Here is a 24912-nt window from a genome sequence, read left to right on the forward strand (position 1 = left end):
CTTTCCCAGCGACAATCTCCAGAGACTAGGAATTACTAGGAAGTCGGTTCCCCTTCTCTAAAGGTCACTAGGAAAATTAGAATATAACGCATTTGGTGAATAATAGACAGCCTCTCTTGCAGACTTCAACACTCCAGGGATATGTTTATTCATTCCCTATAATTTAGTAGCAAACCTCTTTTATCCAAGTAAAGTTTTACATTTCCCTAATGATGTGTCACAGGAAAATGATAAAAACAGGACCATAAAGAACACTCGCGACAGATTACAACGTGATTCAGCAGCTTTGCAATAACTTTATGGATGGAGGAAACAGAATCCTGTGAACATCCAGGCACCTGGGAATTTCAGTGTTTCAACATTTGATGAGGCTCCAATGGCAGAACAAGCTACATTAGACTCTGCTGTTAAAGCACACCGGCCCCTCAAGGGTATGCGATCTAACAGTGGGGCGGGGGAGGGAGGGACAGACAAATGAGCAATGTCAGGATAAATAAAAAGTGCCAGGAGAAGGAGCCTGTCCAAAGGAGGCAGGACAGACGGCCTCTGAAGGTGGCTTCCAAGGGTATATATAAAAGATGAAGTTAGGAAAAAAAATAAAATTAGGAGGTTGGAAGGTGTTAGAGAAGAAAACCGCTCACACAAAGCCACTGAAGCAAGAAAGCATTTATGCCCAGGGTACAGATGAAAGTTTACACAGAGATGCTCAATGTGAAGATTAGGAAATGCCATGAACAAGAGCACAAATGGAAGCTGGGAGAGATGCCTCGGTGGTTAAGAGTGCATGCTGCTCTCTACCAGATGATGTTTGGTTCCCAGCACCCACAGCAGAGGGGTGGATGGGTCCACGGAGAGCAGGCATCCCTTGCTGTCTTCTCACTGTGGGCATGTGGCCAGGGTCCTCAACCCTTTCTCCATCGGGTTGTTTCTGTCAGGGTTCTATCACAGCACCAGGAAAAAGTAACCAATACAAGCTAGATTCGGTAAGAAAGGATTCAGGGGAAGAAGGAGTAATAGGAACCTCCAGAATGGATGCAGATTTCTGGATTCATGCTTGCGTCGATGGAGGGTGTGGGCAGTGTGTGCTGGTGGTAGGCAGAGGCTCCCAGAAAGAGTTCTCAGGGAGATAACGCTAATAGACCACCTCATGCAAACCCAAGAACTGACAGGTGACTGAGAAAGCAGATAAGCCATCAGCGTTCAATGCACAATGTGAACATAGAAAACTAAGCCAAAGATGAAAGGCAGCACACACACACACACACACACACACACACACACACACACACACACACACACGGGAATCCTGGGGTTAGAGAAGATCCAGATGAAAGGAAATATTTCCATACTATGTATAACTTCACTCAAACGTCTACAATGTTTTAAGAGCCCAAGAGCCCATAATCCTAAACTATGTGCAGTGACTGAATTCATAAATGAACTTCTATGCATGCGGTGTAACCCTTGCACAAATGTCCCCTCTAGGTCCCTACAGTTACTAACTTTTTTAGAATTCCCTTTGACTGAATACTCAAACACAAAACCTGCCTCAGCTTTCATGAGCTTTTATTTCACTGCTTACAGAATTTGGCCTTTTTCTCTGCTGTGTGTGATGTGAGCATCCCTAGTCCTCAAAAGTATCTCAACAACAGACAGAATAGGAGAATGGCTAAGGAATAGTTTTTGAAAAGTTCAAATGCCTCCGCCATCAGGGAAATGCAAATTCAAACATTAGCTCTTACCTCAGCCAGAAGAGCTGAACTCAAGGAAACAAATAGGGGAGCCCTCATTCATTGTTGGAAAGGATGCAAACTGATAAAGCCACTAAGGAAATCAATAGAACTACCATATGACCCAGATTTCCCACTTCTGGGCATATACCCAGAGGCTTCTATATCCTACCACAGAAGTACTTGCTAATCCATGCCCTTTGCTGCTCTATTCACAATGGTTAAGAAATAGAAACAGCTAGATAGCCATCATGAAAATGTAGTTCATACATACACACAATGGAATTTTATTCTTTCCATTTTATGTGTAGGGGTGTTTTATCTGCATGTAAGTCTGTGCATCGCGTGCGTGCCTGGTGACCATGGGGGTCAGAAGAGTGTGCTGGATCCCCTGGAAGTGTGGGTGCAGGGACTCAAGCACAGGTCTTCTGCAAGGACAAGTGCTCATAGCCACTGAGACGTCTTTTCATCCGCACAATGGAATTTTATTCAGTATAAAGAAAAATGCAATTATTAAACTCACAGCAAGTGGCTGGAGCTGGAAATAATCATTTTCAGTCAGGTAACCCAGACCCGGGAAGACAAACGCCACGGGTCCTCTCGTATAAGGACCCTAGCTTTGAAAGGGGAGAGGACGGAAGACAAGAGGGATACGAGGAGGGGGGATAATGATGCCTCTTCCAGATGTCATAGGTTGTCAAACAAAAGGTCCAGCACCAGGTGTGGGTGGCTTCCCTTGGGGTTGTTGGTTCAGGGGATTCTAGATCTCCACACAGTGCAGCATAGGCTATGAACATTGTCCTTGATTACCTATCATCAGGACAGTATGGTGAAGGCCACATACTCCAGTCACAGGACATGGAAAAATCAAGCTTGCACTGACCTGGAAGCTTCCTCCCTACCAGTCAGTGTTCCCAGTACTGGGAGGTGCCATGCAGGTTGCTTGGGAAAGAAAAGTCATCAACAGTCTTACCAAGTTGTGAGCCGCAAGCATAGCAATGACCACACGATAATAACTGATCTGACAAGACACGCCTGTTGGTACCATAGCGACATGAATCCTGTGGGTAGGGGGAATCAACTGCTTTCTAACTGGATATAAGGTCTATTTTGTAAGATAGAATTCATGCTTGGTACTGTTAATTTTCTGAGCTAAGAATCCTAAGCTAGGTAGATCACGGACCCTAGGAAGAGAGCCAACCATTATTTTGCTAAATGAATCAGACTGCCTTCTAGAAACTTCTCTCTATATCCATGTTAGTGCAGCTCTCGACTCTCATTAAAGAAGCTTCTTTTAGGGGTGGATGGTGTTTAATACAGAGAATATAAGCAATCACTGAGTGCTCAGCCTTAAGTGAGACATCACTCAACTACCCGGAAGACTCAGATCCAGATCATCTCATAGAGTGGCAGGAAAGACGGTAAGAACCAGAGGTTGCACAACATTGCTACAGAACTGTCTTCTGGACATGGCAGGACATTTGCACACATGAATTCACAACAGCTTGCAGTTGCATGTGCAAGACTTGCAGGAGATCAGGCCAGTCAAAACCCTTGCATGGATGCAACAGGGACTCCCAAACATCACCCCTTGCTCACCCTGGTAGGTTGACTATGTTCCAGGGCATGGCCCTACATCCATGTACATACATACAAGCAGCACTAGCTAGACTTGGTGGGCTAATCAAAAAAAGTACACAAAGCTGATGATCATGGTGTACACATACATGCCTTAAATCTCAGAACCGAGGAAACAGAGGCAGGTAGATCTCTATGAATTCAAAGCCAGCTAGGTCTACAGAGCTACAGAGATAGCCAGGACTACACAGTGAGCTCCTGTCTCTAAAAGAAAAAAAAAGTATTCATGAAGTTAGGAGAGGGACATAGTTGGTGGCTCTGGGAGGAGTTGGATGGGAGGGAGTGGACGTGGCTTTGAATAAAACACATGTATGAACTATGAAATTCTTGAAGGATTTTTTTGCTTTTTTTCTATTTTTTTTATTTAAATTAGAAACAAGCTTTTTTGACATGTCAATGCCAGGTCCCTGTCCCTTCTCCCCTGCCCCTCACCACCCCCAATCCATTCCCTTTCTGCTCTCTAGGGAGGGTGAAGCCTTCCATGGGGAGTCTTCAAAGTCTGTCATATCATTTGGAGCAGGTCCTAGGCCCTCCCCCATGTGTCTAGACTGAGACAGTATCCCTCTAAGTGGAATGGACTCCCAAAGTCCATTGTACACTAGGAATAAATACTGATCCACTACTAGAGGCCCCATAGACTGCCCAGTCCTCCTAACTGACACCCATGTTCAGGGGGTCTGGGTCAGTCCTATGCTGGTTTCCCAGCTATCAGTCTGGGGTCCATGAGCTCTCTCTTGCTCAGGTCAGCTGTTTCTGTGGGTTTGAAGGATTTTTTAAAAAGTACCTAGGGTAGGTTCACAAAGATTAATATGTTTAGGATTTTGTAAACCTCTCTACTGATTTGGGTTTCTTGTTGGGGAGGGGATATACAACTGTATCTTCTGTAAAGTAATCTTAGGTAAAAGAAGTTACAATTGTTCCCAAAGCTGTATTCTATTTTTACTAAGGTAATTTTGCTGGTTTATATAGTTCATGAAGTATTAGATAAAAATGTTTTAATTAATACAAAAAATGGTTTCATAATTCACTAATATGACTAAGCAAGGACAACACTTCTTCTTGTTTTTTTTTTTTTTTTTTAAGATATGATTTAAATCATTTTCTTGGGAGTACGGACTATTTTTTAACTGTATAAATTATTTAACTGAAAATCAGATTCTGGCTGCCATCTAGGTCTCCAGAAATAAGAATGCCAAGAAAATACATGTCACTGCCCTAACATTCAGGTTTAGTCTTTAAAATATTAAAATACTTGATGATAGTAATATTATTACTATTACTTATGGCAATTTTATGGTATGCATTTGAAATCTCAAAAATAATAAGAAGACACCAACATACAACAGGAAAGGTCTTAATAATATCATTGTTATGGGGAAACTGAGCAAGAAATATCCCCAAAGAGAGAGAATAATTGGCCAAAGTAAGAGAGTCAAGAGACAGAGCTCAAGATGGCAGAGTGACTAACAGGGCCAAACACCACAGAGATAGAGGGGGTAAGGAAGGATAATGTTACAAAGAGAAAAATGCAAGCGAGAATAAAAAAGTTTGCACAATAAGGAATGGATGTGTCTTAGTTCAGTTTTTATTGCTGTGAAGAGACACCATGATTATGGCAACTCTTATAAAGAAAGCACCTAGTTGTGGTGGCATGCTTACAGTTTCAGAGGTTCAGCCCATTATCATCATAGCAGGGGACATAGCAGCCTGCAGGCAGCTGTGCTGGAGGAACTGAGAGTCCTACATCTCTTTGCCCCATGATGGTAGCGTCTTTTATTCATAAGAAGGGTCACTGCAGTGACCTCACACCAAAACACCTGACATGGAGCTGTTCCACAGGTGTTAGAGAACCAGGACACAGCCTACACTGGTGACAGTGCTGCTTGAATAGCAGGCCACTAGCCACACATCCCTGCTTTTATTTCTTTGGCCAAATTTATATACACCTTGGGGTGGCCCAGGGCACCACCCCCTCCATCTCAGGCTAAGACGCCATGGTCCACCTCATTCACAGGCTGTTCTGCTATCAAAGCAATTCACCTCTTTCTGACAATCTACAAAGCAAATCATCATGTAGTTTTTTTTTCCCCCCACTATAAACCAGGCCTATGTGCATAATCTTCTCCCTGCTTGCAACCCCATGCAGCCCTAGGGAGAGCCAGCAGCTGGTGGAAGGCCAACGCGGCCGCCATCTTGCCGGTGACACTTGACAAGAGTCCTACATCTTGCAGGCAACAGGGAGTTGGCTGACTCACTGTCTGGTATCCTGAGCATTGGAAACCTCAAAGCCTGCCCCCAACAGTGACACACACTTCCTCCATACCCACTTTAACAAAGACACTCCACCTAATAATGCCACTCCCTATGAGATTATGGGGAGCCAATTATGTTCAAACTACCACAGGTTACAAACTAAATTAATGTAAGGGAAATGGAAATACAGCAGCATTTTTAAATAAGTCACCAGATGGCCCTGATCACAATTTTTTTAAAAAACGACATGAATGTGAGGAAGGTATTTGTAAGAGGCGGGGTGAAGGGGGGAAAGGGGGATAGGGAGAGAGGCAGAGAGTGAGGGCAATCAGAATGCATAAACATGCATGGTTAAAGAAAAACTGTCAAAGAACAAACTTACTAACAAAAAAAAAACTGAGTGAAAATAATACTGGAAATACGTTTAAAGGAAATATGGAGTGGGTCTAAAAGGAACAGAAATCATACGATCATCTCAATAAAGGCATTTAGTGAAAAGCCAACGACTTTCTTCATAATAGAAGTCCTGACAGAATAGTCAAGGGCCCAGATCTCATACAATACGTTACCATGACATTATACTGCGTGGGAGAAAACTCAAAGTACAATCTGATAAAACTGAGAAGGGAACAAGAATGTGTGCTTTGTCCACACTTACTCACTGTGATGCTCAAAGTCTTAACTAGAGCAGTAAGACAGGAAAAGGAAATAAGATGGATACAAATGGGGGGGGGGGAGTGTCAGAGTGTTCTTATTTGAAGATGGAATGATTTCTCCAAAAAATTCTTGTATCTAGTAAACACCTTTAGCAAAAGTAAAAGAATAACACAAAAAAACAGTAACTTTCTTATATACAAATAACAAACATTTTGAGGAAGAAATCATGGAATAATTCCAATTCATAATTGTCTCATAATAAAGGAAATAGAGAGTAAATGGGCTAATGAACAGATTTCAAACAATGAAATATAAATAACCAACAAACATATAAGAATGTCCAAGCTTGTCAGAACACTGTCATGTGAGAATCCCGAGTGCTTGTGAGAAATTTCCAAGAAAACAAGTCAAGAGTCTTTGACAGTTTCCTCAAAACCATGGAATTGTTCTTGGAATATGTGTTCATGCTCTTCCCAGGTGTAGCAGGTATGAGTCAGTTTACTTCAGATTATTCATTATAAGTAACTATTGTTATTTATGTATATGTCTCTATGGAAAAACAAGTTTTTGTCACTTGTGGCTTATCTGACAAATGCAGCCTGTCCTTGTGATTGAATACCTTACTCATGGACTCTTCTTAACCCTCAAAGGGTAAACTGTCCGATGCTCTGAATAAAGTTGGCTCTTGCATGAGACTTTGGTCCACCTAGTTTATTGGCTCCATCCCCCAGGTCCCCCCACCTCTAGAGTGCTGACTAAGCCTCATTAGCCACCAGAGAAAGAAGAATTTAAAGGACAATGTGATTCTGTCTCATCCCAGTCAGAATGACCTTTATGTAGAAAACATACAACACAGCAGGTGGTGTATACCTTTAACTCCAGCAACTTAGAGGCAGAGGCAAGTAAATCACTGTGAGTTCAAGACCAGCCTAGTCCAGTTCCAGGGCTACATAGTGAGACCATAGTCTCAACCTTAAACTAAACAAAACAATGTGGTCAAAGGGGAACTTTATACATGGCTGGAGGGGACAGAAACTAAACCAAGTATTATGGAAGTGTCTCAAAAAAAAATGAAAATACTAGATAAGCTATGGACCCATTCTAAGCGTCCAACAACAGAGTGGACAAAGAAAGCAAGGTTATGTATACACAATGGAATTATTCTCAGCACCAAAGAAGGAGATTATGTCTGCAGAAAAATCTATGTAACTGGACATAATCGCAGTAAGTGAATTAAGTCAGTCTCCCGATAAACATGTTTTCTCTCATCCAGATTTTTTAATAGATACATCAAATCATGTATTTATAAATGGGATGGAAGTTCTAGAAAAGAGCTTCGTAGAATAAAGGGGACCAAACATGAGAGAACAGGAGGGGTAAAGGGTACGTAGCAAGGGGTTTGGAGCGGAAAAGCTCAATATAGCAAGCAGATACTATATAAAACATCCATATATAGCACAGTAGCTATGAATATACACAATAAAAACTGTGATAATGGCAAACAAATATGAGCACAATTTCTAAGAACTCTGGGTTATGACCAAGAGACCAACCTAAGAATATATGGCGTAGAGTTTGAGATTAAAAGCAAACAAACAGATAAAGTATTTAAAACATACATTTTATATATAGAAAGTTCTCCAAATCTAAGGGAAGAAATGGCATTGGAGTACAAAAGACATTCAGAGCTCTAAAATAGACATGACCACGGAACCACCTCTCCACAGCATTAAAGATGCTAAAGGAACAAAGAAACAATATGAAGTACTGTGAGAAAAAAACAACTCACACAGGGAACCAAATCACAGTAAGATCACCTCTCACAAAACCCCTGAAAAGCCAGGTTAGCATGGAACAAAACTCCTCCAACCAGAACTGCTGTATCCAGCAAAGCCGGCTTTTACAATTGACAGAGAAATGGGGACATTTCAAGAAAAAGCACAAACTAAAGCAATTCAAGGCCTTCGTGCAGGGGAGAAGGAGAGAGGCAGACAGACAGGAGGCAGACAGTCTGTGTGTATGTGTGTGTGTATGTGTGTGTGCCCGAGCGCGTGTGCATGAACATGTAGGTATGTCCACGTGTGTGTGAAGGCCTGAGGCCAGTATCAGATCGTGGTCTTGACTGCTTTCCACCTTATTTTTGGTGACAGTGTCTCTCTGTCAACCTGGAGTTCAAGTCAGCCACACTGGCTGGTCAGCAAATGCTAGGGAGCTCCCTGTCTCCGCCTTCCCAGTGCTGAAATCATAGGCTTGTTTTGTATGGGTTCTGAGAATCAAACTCAAGTCCTCATCTTGGCAATAACTGAGCCCATCTCCCCAGGCCACCCCTGAAAGCTGTTTAATCATCTTCCAACAACAGAGAAAAGGCAAGCAACAAGTCTGCAATCAAAATGCTTCTCAAAAACCTTCAGAAATTTTATTTGTTTTTAAAATTCATGTTTAAACAGTATTCCAAGGCAAAAAAAAAATAATTAACACATGTAAGTTATAAATACAAAAAGTCTTCAAAGTACATAAAACACTTGATACAAACCACCTTTACATATACAAAGTCCAATGTGATTGCTCACATAGAAAGTACAGCAAGCAAAGAGCTCAAAGAGCTCATCCACAGCCCACAAGCCACGCCCTCTCGCCAGCCCTGGGAGCTGCAACGCAAGCTACAGCTGTCTCCCTGTTTGTGTTACTCTGCCTCCCACTGCACTTTATGTTTAAGACAAAGGCCAAGACTTTAACAAACTGGTGTTTACTATTTCACTTCCAGTACCCAGCTACAGAGCAGACAACCCATGAGCGTTATCTGAGGAGCGAAGTTTGAGTCATTCGCAGCAAATTCTAAGCAAGACATGCTATTCACATATTTATTTTTATAAAATTAAGATTTTTCACTTATCACATCTGCTTAAATCACAGTAAGTGTGTAAACTAGTTCCTCAACCTACCAACCAAAAAAAGGTACAAATAAACATCCTTAACTCTGTCCAAACTCTGGTTCACTCTAATCACAGTTCCTGCAAATGCCATGCGGGTCTAGCTAATCTCAAGCTCGTCTACAGCTGGGGTACCTAGTGGCAGAGTGCTTGTCTAACATGGTCAAGGCCCCTGCTTTTGATCTTTAGCACCACAAAGAAATAAAAGCTACATTAGTGGTTTATCCCCTCTGCCACACCACAGCTAGTGATATGCACTGACAACAGAAAAGCTTCACTGACTATCAACTACTAATGCTACCACTCATTAATTCCTATTGCAGAAGGAAGATGTTTGATTTCTATTTTATTTGAAAATTATATCTATTATTGCTGGGCAGTGGTGGTGCACACCTTTAATCCCAGCACTCAGGAGGCAGAGGCAAGTAGATCTCTGTGAATTCAAGGCCAGCCTGTCTACAGAGCAAGTTCCAGAACAGCTAGTGTGTTATAAAGAGAAACCCTGTCTCAAAAAAACTAACAAAATAATGAAAACTAATCTATTACTAATTAATCTCTATTGTCCTTAATATTTCTGGGAAAAGTAATTAAATTTAAGCTTCAGCTAAAGATTCTAAAAGGAGGTTAAAAACAAAACTAGTTACTGATGTTGCAAAGTTTTCTCTGCATTAAAAGCCGTCTCTCCCAGCTACTTAGGGGTCTCATGCAGGAGGACCACAGGGTCTACGTAATACAATCACCACGATATAATGAGTTCCCATTTCCCAGGGAAAAATGGGGGTTAGGGTTGGGGGAGGAGGCAGGAAGCAGGAAGTGAGGGGAAAGAGAAAGCCATCACCTCCAGGGTCTCAGAGGTTTCTGTGGAACAGAAATCATAACAATTCTCTTGAAAGTCATAACGAGAACAGCACTGATAAAAAGTAAACAGATTAAAGGAGAAGTATGTTCTACCATTTCACATTTCACTGACTTACTAACAGCTAACTATGGAACAGAGGGTTAAGCTTAGTCAAGTAATAAGTAAAAAACAGAGGGCTGGATGGTGGTGGTGCACACCTTTAGGGCAGGAGGATCTCTGAATTGAGACCAGCCTGATCTACAGAGTGAGTTCCAAAACAGTCGGGACAAAGAAACCCTGTCTTTACAATAAACAAAACAGAGAGCAGGGTGGTGCCCAATTCAGACGCTGGCAACCAGAGTTCAGCCACACACAAGGCTGCCATTGGCTACAGAGAGAAACGTAATCTCTCTACCACAAGACTTTAGCTCATGGAAAGAACCTGAAATACAACACTCACTCACTGAGTTGTCAAAAGAAATGTTGCAGACTGTGCACAAAGACACTGTATTTTAAAGCAAATTTAAAGAGTGCAAATAAGCAACATGATTGTATTTGGAAAACCATACCCCCTGGGGGGGGTAAGTGTGGCTCAGAAAACCAACCACCATTACCTTGCAGCATAGCCTGCATAATGAATGATAGCGTCAACACACAGAATTCCTTCAGATGGTTCTCATTAATTATGCCAACCAATTTGAATGCATCGGAGAAGTTTACCAATAGTGTAACAAGGTACATATTTACATCCATTTGCATGTTAACAACAAATTGTTAATAACAGTGATGACTATAAAAAAAGTAAAAGTATGTTCATTTGTTAATAACAGTGATGACTATAAAAAAGTAAAAGTATGTTCATTTGTAGAGACAGCTAAACTAACATTACTCATTCAGCCATAAACACTTCTGTAATGAATGCAATACTACAATACAATTCACAGTATTATAAAATGTTGATGTACAGTTTCAATTTTTTTCCAATTCAAAATTAAAGAGCTGAACTACATTTATGCTTAGCCATTTTACTCTAAAACCTGTAAAATATATAAAATACCAAGATTATCAACAGTCACATATGTCCGGAAGTCAGGGGACACATGTATTTTCCTGAGGTTCGTTCCATTTGTGTAGAAGGTCTGTGAGGGGTCCCCGGTGACAACATCCCACCACTGTTCAGAGAAAAACAAACCTGCATTAGACTGGTAATTACACTTCACGGCCATCTGTAGTGCCAGCCATGTCCTTTACCCAACTACTACTAACTCCTAAGCCAAGCAATGAGCAGGAATGGCAGCTGAACTTCACTAGCCTTTGTTGGTTAACCCTGGTGATGGCCTCACAGCCCATGTCTGCCCCAAAGGCCATTTGCAACGACCACTAGAGAGCTGACAACACAGCGAGGGGAGGGGTGGGGCTGTGTGCACGTCTTCTCCATGGAATACGCACATGACTGCTTCTCTGCACTAAGACACCCTTCTATAGCCATGGACAGTACTCCAACAGACACCCAGACTGCTCATGGCACAGGCGAGGAGGAGAACAGTCTTCCTAGCGACCCCTCTTCTCCAGGGGTGATGTAGGCTGCTATGTGACAATGTATGCTGAATACCAGTCACCTCTAACGAAGCAGGTGCTCTAACCACACCCTTCACTAAATTCATGGAGAGTATATAACACTAGTTTCATGAAATGGTATTCACAAAACTTACTGTCCTATCTCAGAGTTAAACTGAGGGCAAGAGACAAGGCCTACAGTGCAAAAGAGCCTGAAAGTCACAAACACACAACAATATTCTCATCTATGTATTCAGAATAGAGCCTAACATTCCGTCTCGCCATGAGACAGGTTTGAGTATTATCTTTACTCATAGTAGTAGGGTCTGGTAAATGTGTATGTCACGGGGTTTGGTAAAGTTCACTACAGCAGCGTACACTTCCAAAAATAGCGCCATATGCCAAAGCACAAAGAACTCACTCTAGCCCGGGAGGACTAGCTTTCAGTGACTAGGACTTGTAGAGTTCATCTCCTAGACCCACCTGCCTCACTTTAAAAATAAGCAGACTGGGTTTCTGAGACAATCAAGACTTAGAGGACAGTGGAAATGGACAGCAGAGGCAGAACAGTTTCTGACTTCCAAATATAGTGTCTGTCTGCCACACACGCCATTAAAAAGGACTCCTTAACCTAAAAATAGTACAGCAGCCACGGTTCAATATGGCTTGGAAATAAAAGATTTCAGTGGCAAACACAGGACTTTCAGGGTAGTGAATTGCTTAATATGACCCTATAGTTGTAGATACATGCCATTAGAGATTTATCCAAATGCATAAAATGTGCAACACCCAGCCTTATCCTCACATCAACAACGCACGTTAGGTGCTGATGATGTATCAGGTTAAGTTATAATAAACATGAATGTCTGATGCTGATAGTGGAGTAAGCCTGAGTACGTATAGGAGCAAAAGATTTGTAAGAAGTATCTATAACATGGCACATATTATCATTGTACCCATTTTATAGACAAAGCAACTGGAACAAACAGAGGTAAAACAACCTTGTGGAAAGTCTCAAAACAAGTGAGTGGCAGAGCTGAGGTCTGAACTCAGGCATTCTGTCGCTGCACCCACTCCACAGTCATAACAATACTCTTCTGAGTATAAAACACCTTCATTTATGACCCTGGGTTCCACATCTGCAATCAGCCTTTGCCTTCAGTGTATGAATTAATGTAAACTTGCCATTCAAGCAATCTGTTTTCAGTGGTATGTGTCCAGCAAAAGCTAAGTGATATTATGTTTTCATTTATAATGAAAGGTAAGACACCTCGCACCTTACTGACACTCAATTTATATTGCTCAGATTTTAAAGTAAACAGACCCAAAATGCCTAATTTCCTGGCCACTCCAGCAGCTGTTTCTTCTTACTCCTAATTTGTTTTGTGCCTTTGGATGGTCTCATTAGCACGCTGGGTAGATGCAGGCTGGGTTATAACATAATTAGTTTATCTATGCTAGTGATCAAACAGAAGGCAAAGTACTGATTGTCATGTCAATACATAGACTACACAGACAGGCATAGCTTCTTCCAGCCTCGAGACATAATCTTTACAGTACAGCAGCAGAGGCATCCTTCAGCTTTATGTCACGGTTGCTCATTGATCTTGACAATATCCTAAAAGACAGACACAGCTGTGCAGTGACATTCCACAGAGCTCAGGGATTCTGGAAGCTTGGTGTCAAGGCTGGGTAGTTAAGTTTCCACAAGGAAAGATGTTCAGCTTCCAACACAAAGACAGCAACATCTCTCCTCTAAGCACCATTCTCAGAGCTCAGAGTCATTTGTCTTTGCACTAAAGGACAAGTGGCTTCAACAGTCCAGGAGCTCTTGATGACTAAATGAAAGTGTGCCTCAAAAGGTATCCACTAATACAACATTTCGATACTTGTTTCCAATGCAGGCTGGAGAGGTATCGCTTCATAAACTAAAAACATCCCCTCATTTATCTTCTATAAGCTAGATGTTTATGTTGAGTCAAACTGCAATAATATGGGACCAGTATAACCAAAGACTCCATTCAAATACATCTGAACATCTGCATTATGAGGGAATGAGATCATTCTCATGTGGCTGTTTTCAACCGCCTCACAAAACGTTATGGGACCAGTTGTAAATGACAAAGCTTACCGCAAGTCCAGTGGTCAGCATAATGTATAGTATCCTTTCTACCCCTTGTAGAACTGACCTTTCCATTCCTCTCCTTTCTGCCTCCACTTACCTCCTGCAAACTTCCCTCAGCCCCTCCTCCACTTTAAGAACTGCATTTATTTTCCATTTGCTTCCTGTATGGGACATTAGCCACCACTAGGAAAGGACATGCCTTAATCACGTGCCACGACATAAAGCAGGCATTAAACACAGACTTACTGAATGGGTGAATGAGCCAACAAATGACATCAGAGCCCTGTTATTCGCTTAAACCTTGGCCAATAGTCACTACTGAGTTTGCACAAGCCAACCTGTTAGAGGCAGCAGAAGAGTCAAAGAACTTGTGAGGCGTCTTGGCCCTTGTAGTTACCAATCACAAAGTGATAACCTCCATGAAAATCAGTTTTGGTCATCTATAACCCAAAGGTAGTAAAACTTTAGCATCACAAAACTGATTGCTGGGCTGATAAAAATCAAAGTCTGTAGATAATAAATTATATGCTGCTACTATTATTATCAAGAAAGAAAATTTCACAAATATATTTTTCAAATAATCCCATGCTGAGTGCCATGGGAGATGAAGCTGGCTCATGTGGGTTCAGATGGGAGGTGAGAGCTCTCCCATTGCTGCTGCTGTCACCAAGGACGCCGAGAGACCTGGAGAAAGTAGCCCTCCGGATGTCAGCCACCACCGCAAAGCTGTTGCCCCCTCTACTGTGCTGGGTTATAGGAAACCCAACTGAAAACCACTACGTGGAAACCGCTCAAGTACCACCCAGACTGCTGTTTCTTCATATCCTTGAGAAACTCTTACCTTAAGATATCCTCCAGCAGAGACAAGCATTTTGCTGTCGGGAGAGAAGCAAAGATCAGTCACCCAGCCTCCGTGGGTAGCTGTCCCTTCTTCTACTGCAATCGGGGCACACAAATGAAGGAGCTGGCCACTTGAGACATTCCATATCTACATAAACATGAGGCACAGTTCGTCAACAGGGTAACCCTGAAGTTTACCCCTTTCAAAGTACACATACACATCACCTGTCATATTTCTGGAAACCTTTCTTTAAAAACAAAAAAGTATAGCATGCTGGATCAGAATGCTATCAATTTCCCCTGAGTTAAGAGAGAAAAGCAGGCATGGTGGCTCACACCTCTAATTCTCGCTGCTCGGGAGACCAAAGTAGGAAGATTTTTGAGTTCAAGCCCTGGGCAACGTGATGAGACTCTGTATCCAAAAACTAAAAAATTAAAGGTGTTTATCACTGAAATTTTAGACACCGTGTGAATAAGCCAGATCAAAGCAAAGGAATTGTGACATTGCCAGTAGGCTGGTAGACCCCTGCAAGTCCAAACCCTCCTGTTTCTCTGCATTACACAGAATCCTCCTTGACTTTTAATGCCTCTGCTTAAAAACCAACAAACAAAAACAACAAGCCCACCACCAGAAGTAAAAACATCCTCTTCAAAATTACTGGTTACCAAGGCTGCAGACACGGCTCAGCAATTAAAAGCACTGGCTACTCTTCCAGAGGACCCATCTTCAATTCCCAACACCCACATGGCAGCTCACAACTATCTGTAACTCCAGTGCCAGGGACCAGACACTCTCTTCTGACCTCCTTGGTAACCAGGCGTGCATGTGATATATACCACAGACGTAGGCCAAATACCCACACATATAAGAAAAAAACAAAAACCAAAAAACTAGTTCCCAAAGCAGTTATCCCCAGGCTCAAGTTTCTCACTTTCTGTACAAGTCTTCTAATAAGTGATCAGGCTGCTTTCCCATGGTTTCTGATCTTTTAGCATGCAACACATGACACTAGCCTTTATTTCCATAGACACAAAAGAATAGCATGCCATAACTCTACTGTTTCTTAGGTCAAGCTGGCAAAGTTTACATGTGCACCTTCAGAAGTCCAGGGTGATAAAAGCTGGCTGCTCATTTAGACTCCCTGACAGATATGTGACCCTCAGTAGAGCTTCATTAACAAACTCTGAAAATGCTGACTAGTGGGTAGAGTTCTAAAAAGATCTCTACTTCAAACAATGAGAGGAGCAGAATTTGCAATTCATTTATGAACCAATGGTTTACAAAACCAGTTTCTCTAAATTCTGCCACTTTTTTAAAAGAACCTTCAGTTTACATTAAAAATTAAGACAAATCATTCACAAACTAACAGCAGAGAACCAACTGCACATACATATTCACATATGTAGAAAATGTCTGTGTCAGACCAGGCAGTGGTGGCGCATGCCTTTAGTCCCAGCACTTGGGAGGCAGAGGCGGGCAGACCTCTGTGAGTTTGAGGCCAGCCTGATCTACAGAGTGAGTGCCAGGTCAGCCTCCAAAACCTACAGACAAACCCTGTCTCGAAAAACAAAAACAAAAAAGGAAAGAAGGGAAAGAAAGGAAATGTTTGTGTTATACTTACTTACTTTTTGTTTTGTTTTTGTTTTTGAGACAGGGTCTTATCATGTAGTTCCAGGATGGCCTGGAACTCATTTTATATAATAGACCAGGCTGGCTGCAAGCTGAGATACACCTGTCTCTGCCTTCTAAGTGTCGCGTTAAAGGTGCACCATCATTCCACCTGACTTATCTACCTCTGAAACATAGTCTTCCCTGCTGTGAAGGTGGCTATGAACATGGTGTGCACAAGAGACAGAGCAAAGAACGCTCCATCTAACCCTAACCCCAGGACCTGTCCCACTGAAAGAGGCCTCCGGTGGTAAGCTGCTGTAATTCCAGGACTTAGAAGGCTGGAGTCAGACCAGTGAGTTCAGGTCAGCCTAAACTACATTACAAGAATCTCCAAAAACCCTCACACAAACAACCTCAGTGTGGAGAAGAATGCCAGCCCACACTGAAGGGTAAATGCTACCTCAGTCAGCACCCCTACCCTGATTTCTCCGTTGTCATCTCCAGTTGCCAAAAGGGTACCATCCAGAGAGAAGGCAGAGCAGCGGACGCAGCCGGTGTGACCCTTCAACTCGTGAAGAGGGGAAGCCAGTTCGAAACTCCAGATCTGGAAGGCAATTAGGATTGTTTAGGAATGGTAAACAAGTACAAGGCCCGCCTTAAAGGCTACACAGCCAAAAAGTCAATCACAAGCAAGGTTAACACATTTGGTGGTGCCTAAAATTCCATAAGATGCCCAGCTCCAACCTGCAACCTTGTCAGTTTCTTGGGACTTCCTTTAATTAATTACTCAAGAACCTAGGTCAACTTTCTCATCTCTGTATTAATGCCCACACGAAGAAAAGAGAATCAGTTAAGAACAGTTTACAGGGCGAGGCAGGCAGCCCACTCTACTAAATCCTTGTGACCTAAGAAAACTCATGGCTTCTCAAGCTTCAGTATCTGTGCTTGCAAAATAGGGACAATGATTCCTATGGTGTGATGATTAAATGTGATTGCATAGGACATAAGCTCTTGCCAACATACTGCTGTATTATTGCGGGCCAAATGCTGCTTTTTTGAGACAGGGTCCCAAGCTAGCCTTGAACTCAAAGAGATCTCCTGATCCTACGGCTGTACATCTCCAGACCCAGCTTGCTGTCCTTCCAATGTTCTCTCTGTGGCTCTGTTATTACCATTTAGCCAGGACCCACTGAAAACTAGCATGTTCCGGGCACAACCAACTAAGAACGTGTGGTACGAGATGAAGTAGGCACAGTCTCTTGAAGTTTACACTTCAATCAAGGAAGCAGGCTCATGAACACTTTGTGAACAGCTGAAATGCTCCAAAAAACACAAACAAAACATAATGTAAACTCTGAAGGGAGAGCAGCTAATGTGGGAGTCACAAAAGGCTTCACCGAGGAGCCAACAAGAAACAGAGCTCTAAAACCACTTGCACACCAGAAAAGAGGCGGAGGTAGGCAGACACAGAGGAAATGGATGAAAAACAGAAAGTGATGGGCCAAAGTGCTTGCCTGAAAAATCACAGACAGGTCAATCACCAGAAGGATAAAGTAAAGAAGCTGCCGGCAGTCAGCAGGGCAGAAAGCATGGTCTCTGGAAACAAAGAAAAGCACATGGAACTAAAACACTGAGCAATGACCAACAGCACCAAAGACAGCTAGAGAATGACGTCATTAACAAAGATGGAGGAAAGGGAAGAGAACACTGTGCTGAGAGTCACAATTCAGAGAATTTCAAAAGTATCCACTTAGACTAAGTGAATAAAAGCGTGCCAGTTACTTTTATTGAACAGCAGATTCCATTTGATTAGTTATAAATAAAAAACTTTTTTATTTTTCTTAATAATCTAAGAATTAAGAAATTAAAAATTTGAAAAATTAATAAGAATCTTTTTCATAATCTTAATTCTCCATAAAAGAGAATCTGAATTATTAAATGTTACTCCTTTAATCTATCCAATGCCAAGTGAATGCGAATGGGTAGGCTTTCTCCAAAGACTTGTGCTCTAGGACAGCTCACATGAGCCTCTAACTTTAGTTTCTATGTATGCAGAATTGAAACAATAACACCTATGATTTGAAGATCAAGGGAGTGCAATTCCTAGCACCGTATCTCCTAAAATATGAGACAGAGGCCAGGGAGACGACTCAGCCAGTACATGGGCCTCACGTGCCCAACAACCTAACTTGGAGTAAAAAGCCGGATGGAGTGGCATCTGTGGTCCAGCATTCCTACGGCAAGGTGGGAGGTGAAACAGGAAATCATCTGGACGCTCTTGGCTCTGGAGTGGACAGCACAGCAAAGGCAGCAGAAACAATGAGGCCTCAGCAAGGGTGTCGCTAGCCCCACTCTCAACAGCTGCCCTCTGACCCCCACACATACAGTGTGACTCGTGCAGGCTCCTTCTCTCTCCCTCCCTCTATCACATACACACACAAAATAATAAATAAATTCTTAAAAAATACATGTAACGGGCTGGAGAGATGGCTCAGTGGTTAAGAGCACTGGCTGCTCTTCCAGAGGTCCTGAGTTCAATTCCCAGCAACCACGTGGTGGCTCACAACCATCTGTAATGAGATCTGGTGCCCTCTTCTGGTCTGCATGCATACATGCAGGCAGAACACTTAATAAATAAATAATAAACAAACAAATAAATCTTTTTTTAAAAAATACACATGATACAGATATATAAATGGAATGTCACTCTCTTGGCATATACATTGTTTGGACTCATGATACACAACCAATACTGCAGCTTTTACATATGGACACTTCATGGGACTGACTAACCTTTGCAGTCTTATCGGCAGAGGTAGATGAAAACTTGGTAGCATCAGAGGAAATATCACAAGAAAGTACTGCACCCTGATGGCAAGTGAAGTCTCTTTCTATCCTCCCAGTAATGATATTCCATACCTTAAGGAAGAAAAAAAAAGATTAGGTGACACTATCATGCATGATGGAATACAACTATAACCCCAACTAAGGGGGAGCAGGCCAACTTGGGCTACCTGGTACTTGTGGTACTTCACTAGAACAAAGGATGGGGTGAAGTTCAGAGGTAAAGTGCTCGCTTACCATGTGGGTTTGGTTCCCAGAATCACAGGACAAGGAGAGGGAGGGAGGGAAGGAAGGACACCCTGAGATGGGGGACAGTGACAGGGGACTGCAGAGACTGCTCAGTTAAGACCACTGGCGGCTTTCCCAGAGGATCCGGGTTTGGTTTCCAGCACCCTCAGGCGGCTCACAACCACCTAACTCCAGTTCCAGATCCAATGCTTTCGGACTGTGTGGGTACTGCATGCATTCGGTATATAGACATGCATGCAAGCAAAATACTCATACACATAAAAATAAATAAATCTTAAAAAGAATACAATCAGCTTTGAAACATACCCATAAAACGTGTTTGAGCACAGCAGCTATTCTGATCTCTTAAGTTCCCTTTAGTGTAAATGCTTACAAACATACAACAGATGCAGGTGACTGCCGTGAGCAGAAACCAGGCACAGGACTGACGTTCTTTAATTGCTTAACATTCATGTGCTTTAGAGCTGTCACAATATAATTACTGCAACATCAGAATGTTTTCTTTAAAAAAAAACAATCTGGGACTGGGTATGGTGGTGCACAAGTCTTTGGTCCCAGACGCACAGGAGGCAGGTGGATCTCTGTGAGTTCAAGGCCAGCCTGGCGTTTGTTGGCACATGGGTTTAATTCCAGCACTCCAGAGGCAGAGGCAGGCAGGTCTCTGAGTTCGAAGCCAGCCTGGGTCTACTGATTGAGTTCCAAGACAGGCTCTGAAAGCAATACAGAGAAGCCCTGTCTTGAACCAAAAAAAAAAAAAAAAAAAAACCTACATTGTAGTGGGATATTTACTTTGTCTCCTTCTGTGGCACTGACCACACCCATTGGGGGGTGGAGCCATGGGTGGAAGTGACCTGTGGAAGGAGGTCTGAGGGAGAGCTGGGGAAAGCTCTCTTGCTGGCAGGACTCGGACAGGAGAGCATCCGGTGGAACTTGCTGGTGTTCATCTGTCTAGGTTGTAAGTTATTTCTCCCTGAATAAACATCTATTCGGCCTATTTGTTTATCCTGATCCTTATTTAACCGCAATAATACACACACACACACACACACACACACACACACACACACACACACACACACACATCAATTCTTTTTAAATCTGGTACTCAGGTCTGGAAAGAAGGCCCAGTAGTTAAGATCCTAACTGCTCTTCAAGAGGACATGGGTTCAATTCTCTGCACTCAACTCACAAGTATTTGTATTGTATGTAACTCCAATTCTATAAAATCTGATGCTCTCTTCATGCATGTGGTATACAGACATACATGCAAGCCAAACACCCATACACACAGTAAAATGAAATACATTTAGAGAATATTTTCAAAATAATTTAAGAAACAAAAAAATACACTTAAGGAATCTGGAACTCAAATTACCTTCACTGTTCCATCAAACGACCAGGAAAGCAATCTTGAATGTTCTAGGAGCCTGAAGTCCTTCACTGTTTCCTGATGGCCCCGCAGAAAGATGTAGTCTTCTGACTGCCAATTCCACACCTGAATATCAAAGAAAGAAGTCTGTTATAGGCCTTCCCCAATAACGTCTCCCTGGAAACAGGCATGTACTCTCCCATCTAAAGCCTTTTTATCTTCACAGTATTTCAAACAGAGAAGCAACAAAGAACATTGTCTCTGTGCTTTACAAAGAGAAAAAGTTGAAACTAATTAGCTTGATGGGGGGCAAAATAAAACACTTTTCCTACTAAATAAAATTTGTTTTCTTCAGTTGCTTAGAGAGTAGTTAATTAAACCACAAAATAGAAAAAAAAAAAAAACCCTACAATATGTCAGTGAGCTCACCATCTGATTACATTTTCCAGAGAAAATTATCCCAATTACATCTCTGCAGATGTACAAGCCTGCACATCAGGTGAGGACAGACTCGGGCTCCAGCAAGCTCACCCTACTGCCCAAGAGGTCCAGGGAGCCAGACAAGCGTAAACACAGGCCGTACTAAGCTTCAACAGTCTTAGGCAGCGCTAACGCAGCTCTCAGAGGAAAAGCAGCAGCGACCGGCACTATTACTTCCCAGGCGGCTTAGGGAAGAGAGAAAGATGTGAAGCAATTGGTGCCAGCAGCAACCGGGACAAAAGGAGCAAACAAGAATATCCGAGGCACAGCCGTGCGGGAATATCTGTGCCGCGTCAATATGCAGAGCATCCATTACTAAGTCAAAGCAGCGGTGTTTAGTGGCTTTTAAATTCTTGACTTCAGTTGATTTAACAAACGTGTTTCTAAGTAAGGCCAACGTGAATCCAACAAGGACCTACCATGAGAAAAATCTAGGATATGAGACATAGAAAAAAAAATAATAATAATCTTAACTACTGAAGTAAAAGCATTGTGAATATCAAAACAATGATTCCTTCAAGGTGATTTGGCAGAGGCCAGCGCTCAGAGTGTGTGAGAGGAGGTGAGGCTGGAGAGAAAGCTGGCTGCTCTTCCCAAGACCTAAGATCCCATTCCCAGCACCCACCGGGAGCTCCAGTTCCAGGAGACCCAATACCCTCTTCTGATTCCGGGCACCCAGCACACACATAACACACACATAAGCAGGCATTCATACAATAACTCCTTTTAAAGTTCAAAGCAGGGGCTGGACTGACTAACTGAGGACCTGGGTTCAATTCCCAGCACCCACATAACAGCTCGCAACTGTCTATAACTTCACTTCCAGGGGATTCAACACTCTCACACAGATGCCCATGCAGGCAAAACACCAATGCACAGAAAATAAAAATGTTTGGGTTTTTTTTTTTTTTTTTTCAAAAACAAAGAAAGAAATAATCACAACCTGAGAACTTTTCAAATGCAGTGACTGAATAATTTGTTTTCATGTTGGGAAAAGTACTGAAAGACCCACAGAATCGACTAAGCAGGGTTCATAGGAGCTCACAGCCTGTGTGGGTCTGCGCCAGGCCCTCTGCACACGTGCTGTGGTGGTTTGGCCTGGGAGGGAGAGAGGGTGTCTCTGACTCATTTGCCTCCTCCAGGGCTGCCTCGTCCGGCCTCGATGCGGTTTGTCCCTAGTCTTCTCTCATCTCGTCATACCATGTTGGGTTGCTGCCCTGGGAGGCCTGCCCCTTTCTGAAGAAGTGAAGGAGTGGATGTGCAGGAGAGGGGATGCTGTGGGGTGGGAAGGAGGGGGGGGGGGAGACTGTGGTCGGGATGCATTAGGTGAGAGAAAAAATTAAAAAGAAACAAAGTATTGAAAGGAACAGTCCCTAGGTATCGGGTGGCTTGCTAAAGAACATGAAGCCTCAGAGGAGGCCAGCAGCACCACCGGGAGGTGCGCTATGAATACTCTGAGCCACTGTCTAAGTGCCTGATAACTTCAAGGCCTTCCCTAGCAGGCCCGGGCAAAGCTATAAAAGCAATGACAAATCCTTTTTTTTTTTTTTTTTTTTTTTTTTTTGGTTAATAATTTTTTTTTACTTTACAAACCAATCCCAGTTTCCCCTCCCTCCCCTCCTCCCATCTTCCCCTGAGGAGTCAACAAGGCCTGGCACATTGAGTTGGGGCAGGACCAAGCTTCTACCACATGCATCAAGGCTGAACAAGGCATCCCACCATAGGAAATGGGCTCCAAAAAAGCAGTTCATGCACTAGGGATATATCCTGGTACCACTGCTCAAGCCACACAACTGTCACCCACACTCAGAGGGCCTACTTCAGACTCTGTCAGTACAGTGTCAGTGACCCACTGGCTTGGGTCAGCTGTTTCTGTGGGTTTCCCCATCATGGTCTTGACCCCTTTGCTCATACTATGGCTCCTCCCTCTCTTGGACTGAACTCCAGGAGCTCAGCTCAGGACTTATCTGTGGATCTCTGCATCTGCCTCCATCAGTTACTGGATGAAGGGTCTATGAAGACAGTTAGGGTAGTCATTAATCTGATTACAGGGGAAAGCCGGCCTCTCCACTATTGCTTAGAGTCCTAGCTGGGGTCATCCTTGGGGATTCCTGGGAATTTCCCTAGTACCAGGTTTTGGGGATCCAAGTATGTCTCTCTTAGGGTTCTCCTTGTTACCTAGCTTCTCTGGGTTGTAGAATGTAGGCTGGTTATCCTTTGTTTTATGTCTAATACCCACTTATGAGTGAGTACATACCGTATTAAGGCATATACCCAAAGGATACACACTCATACAACAAGGACATTTGATCAACTAAGTTCAATATTCATAATAGCCAAAACATGGAAGCAACCTAGATTCCCCTCAACCAAAGAATGGATAAAGAAAATGTGGTATATTTATACAATGGAGTACTATTCAGCGGTTTAAAAAAAAAAAAATGACATCTTGAAATTTGCAGGCAAATGCATGGAACTAGAAAAAATCATCCTGAGCGAGGTAACCCAGACCCAGAAAGACAATGCCAAATCTTATTCCTCTTTCTGTAGGTTCTGCCACAACAGCAGACCTTGGCTTCTGGATCCCTTCCTGCCTTCTAGCTGGGGACAATCATTCAAAGAAGCAGGGTCACCAGGACTGGGATCTGCTGTGTGCAGGCAAGTTCCTGCAGAAGAGGAACCGGAAATGAAATGTTCTAATGGAGCATGATGAACTCAATGATAGACAGCGGGGGGCTGTGGTAAGGAGAAGTAACAAGGGCTTTTCTGGCTCCCCAAATCATACCAAAAGGTCATGGCCCCTGTGTGACAGGCAGACCCTAAGCCATCTCCACTAGGAATGTCCTGGTGTCCTCCTTTCTTTCTGGGCCTGAGCAGACTTGGGGACCAATGGCTGCTCTTCACAGTCTGGGCTGTGCCTAATGCAAAGCTCAGCCTGACTGAGGTCCTTCCTGCTGCTCTCTACCTCAGGAAATCAGAGAGCCTTCCTGAACATGTGCTACAAAGAGCCTCTGACAGGAGCTTAGTAGCTGTCTCAAAGACACTTTCTGACAGGCAATGGCAGCAGAGCTTTTCATTGGACTCAATCATACTGCAATAACTGGATCATCTTGGTATAATAAAGTTCTACTAGCATTAATCAACTGCATTGAAGTTGAATTTGGGGATGCCTACCGTTAGCAATAATTTTTGTGACTATACACACTACAGAATTTTTTCAACTACTTAAATAAACTTCAATTAAAAAAAAAAAAAAAAAAAGCTGGCTGGGCATGCGCAGGAGAGGCTGAGGAAGAAGGACCATGAGTTTGAAGCCAACAGAAAAACACAAAAACAACAGCAGATTCCTTATACCTGTAAGAACCAATGTATGTTTATGTATCCAGTAAGCATACTAATACATGCTTTTCATTTACCTCAAGGTAGAGCCAAAAGCTACCAAAACAGGACTCAGTTCCCACAAGGAACTATAAGTGCTATCATCAGGTGGGTTTATTTTCCTAATTCTAGCAATGACTTAAACTTCAGAGATTCCCTAAACCTGTAAGCTGGAGATACATACAAAACTCCAATCAGTCATTTACTAAAAATTAAACAAAGCCAGGTATGGCAGCACACCTATATTCCCAGCACTTGGACAAAAGAAGCAGGGAATCAGGAGTTCAAAATCAGCCTTGGTTCCGTGGTGAGTTCAAGATCAACCTGAGCTACATGAGACCCAGACTTAAAAGATCACCACACACACACACACACACACACACACACACACACACACACACAATCAAAAACC

At 42.8% G+C, this 24912-nt stretch overlaps 1 protein-coding gene across 1 annotated transcript in view; it reads right to left on the minus strand.

The window, feature by feature from the left end:
* Positions 1-8672: 8672 nt before the first annotated feature.
* Positions 8673-24912, minus strand: part of Apaf1 (apoptotic peptidase activating factor 1) — a 71254-nt gene continuing 55014 nt past the window's right edge. Inside the window, exons 23-27 of the mRNA XM_051206269.1 lie at positions 20649-20768; positions 18974-19099; positions 16659-16784; positions 14570-14716; positions 8673-11218 (exon numbers count right to left, since the gene is read on the minus strand). Coding sequence (XP_051062226.1) covers positions 11072-11218; positions 14570-14716; positions 16659-16784; positions 18974-19099; positions 20649-20768 — 666 coding nt within the window. The 3' untranslated portion in view covers positions 8673-11071. The remainder of the gene's footprint in view (positions 11219-14569; positions 14717-16658; positions 16785-18973; positions 19100-20648; positions 20769-24912) is intronic.

The sequence above is a fragment of the Phodopus roborovskii genome, unplaced genomic scaffold (genome assembly GCF_943737965.1).
Source record: "Phodopus roborovskii unplaced genomic scaffold, PHOROB, whole genome shotgun sequence".
In the NCBI taxonomy this organism is placed as follows: domain Eukaryota; kingdom Metazoa; phylum Chordata; class Mammalia; order Rodentia; family Cricetidae; genus Phodopus; species Phodopus roborovskii.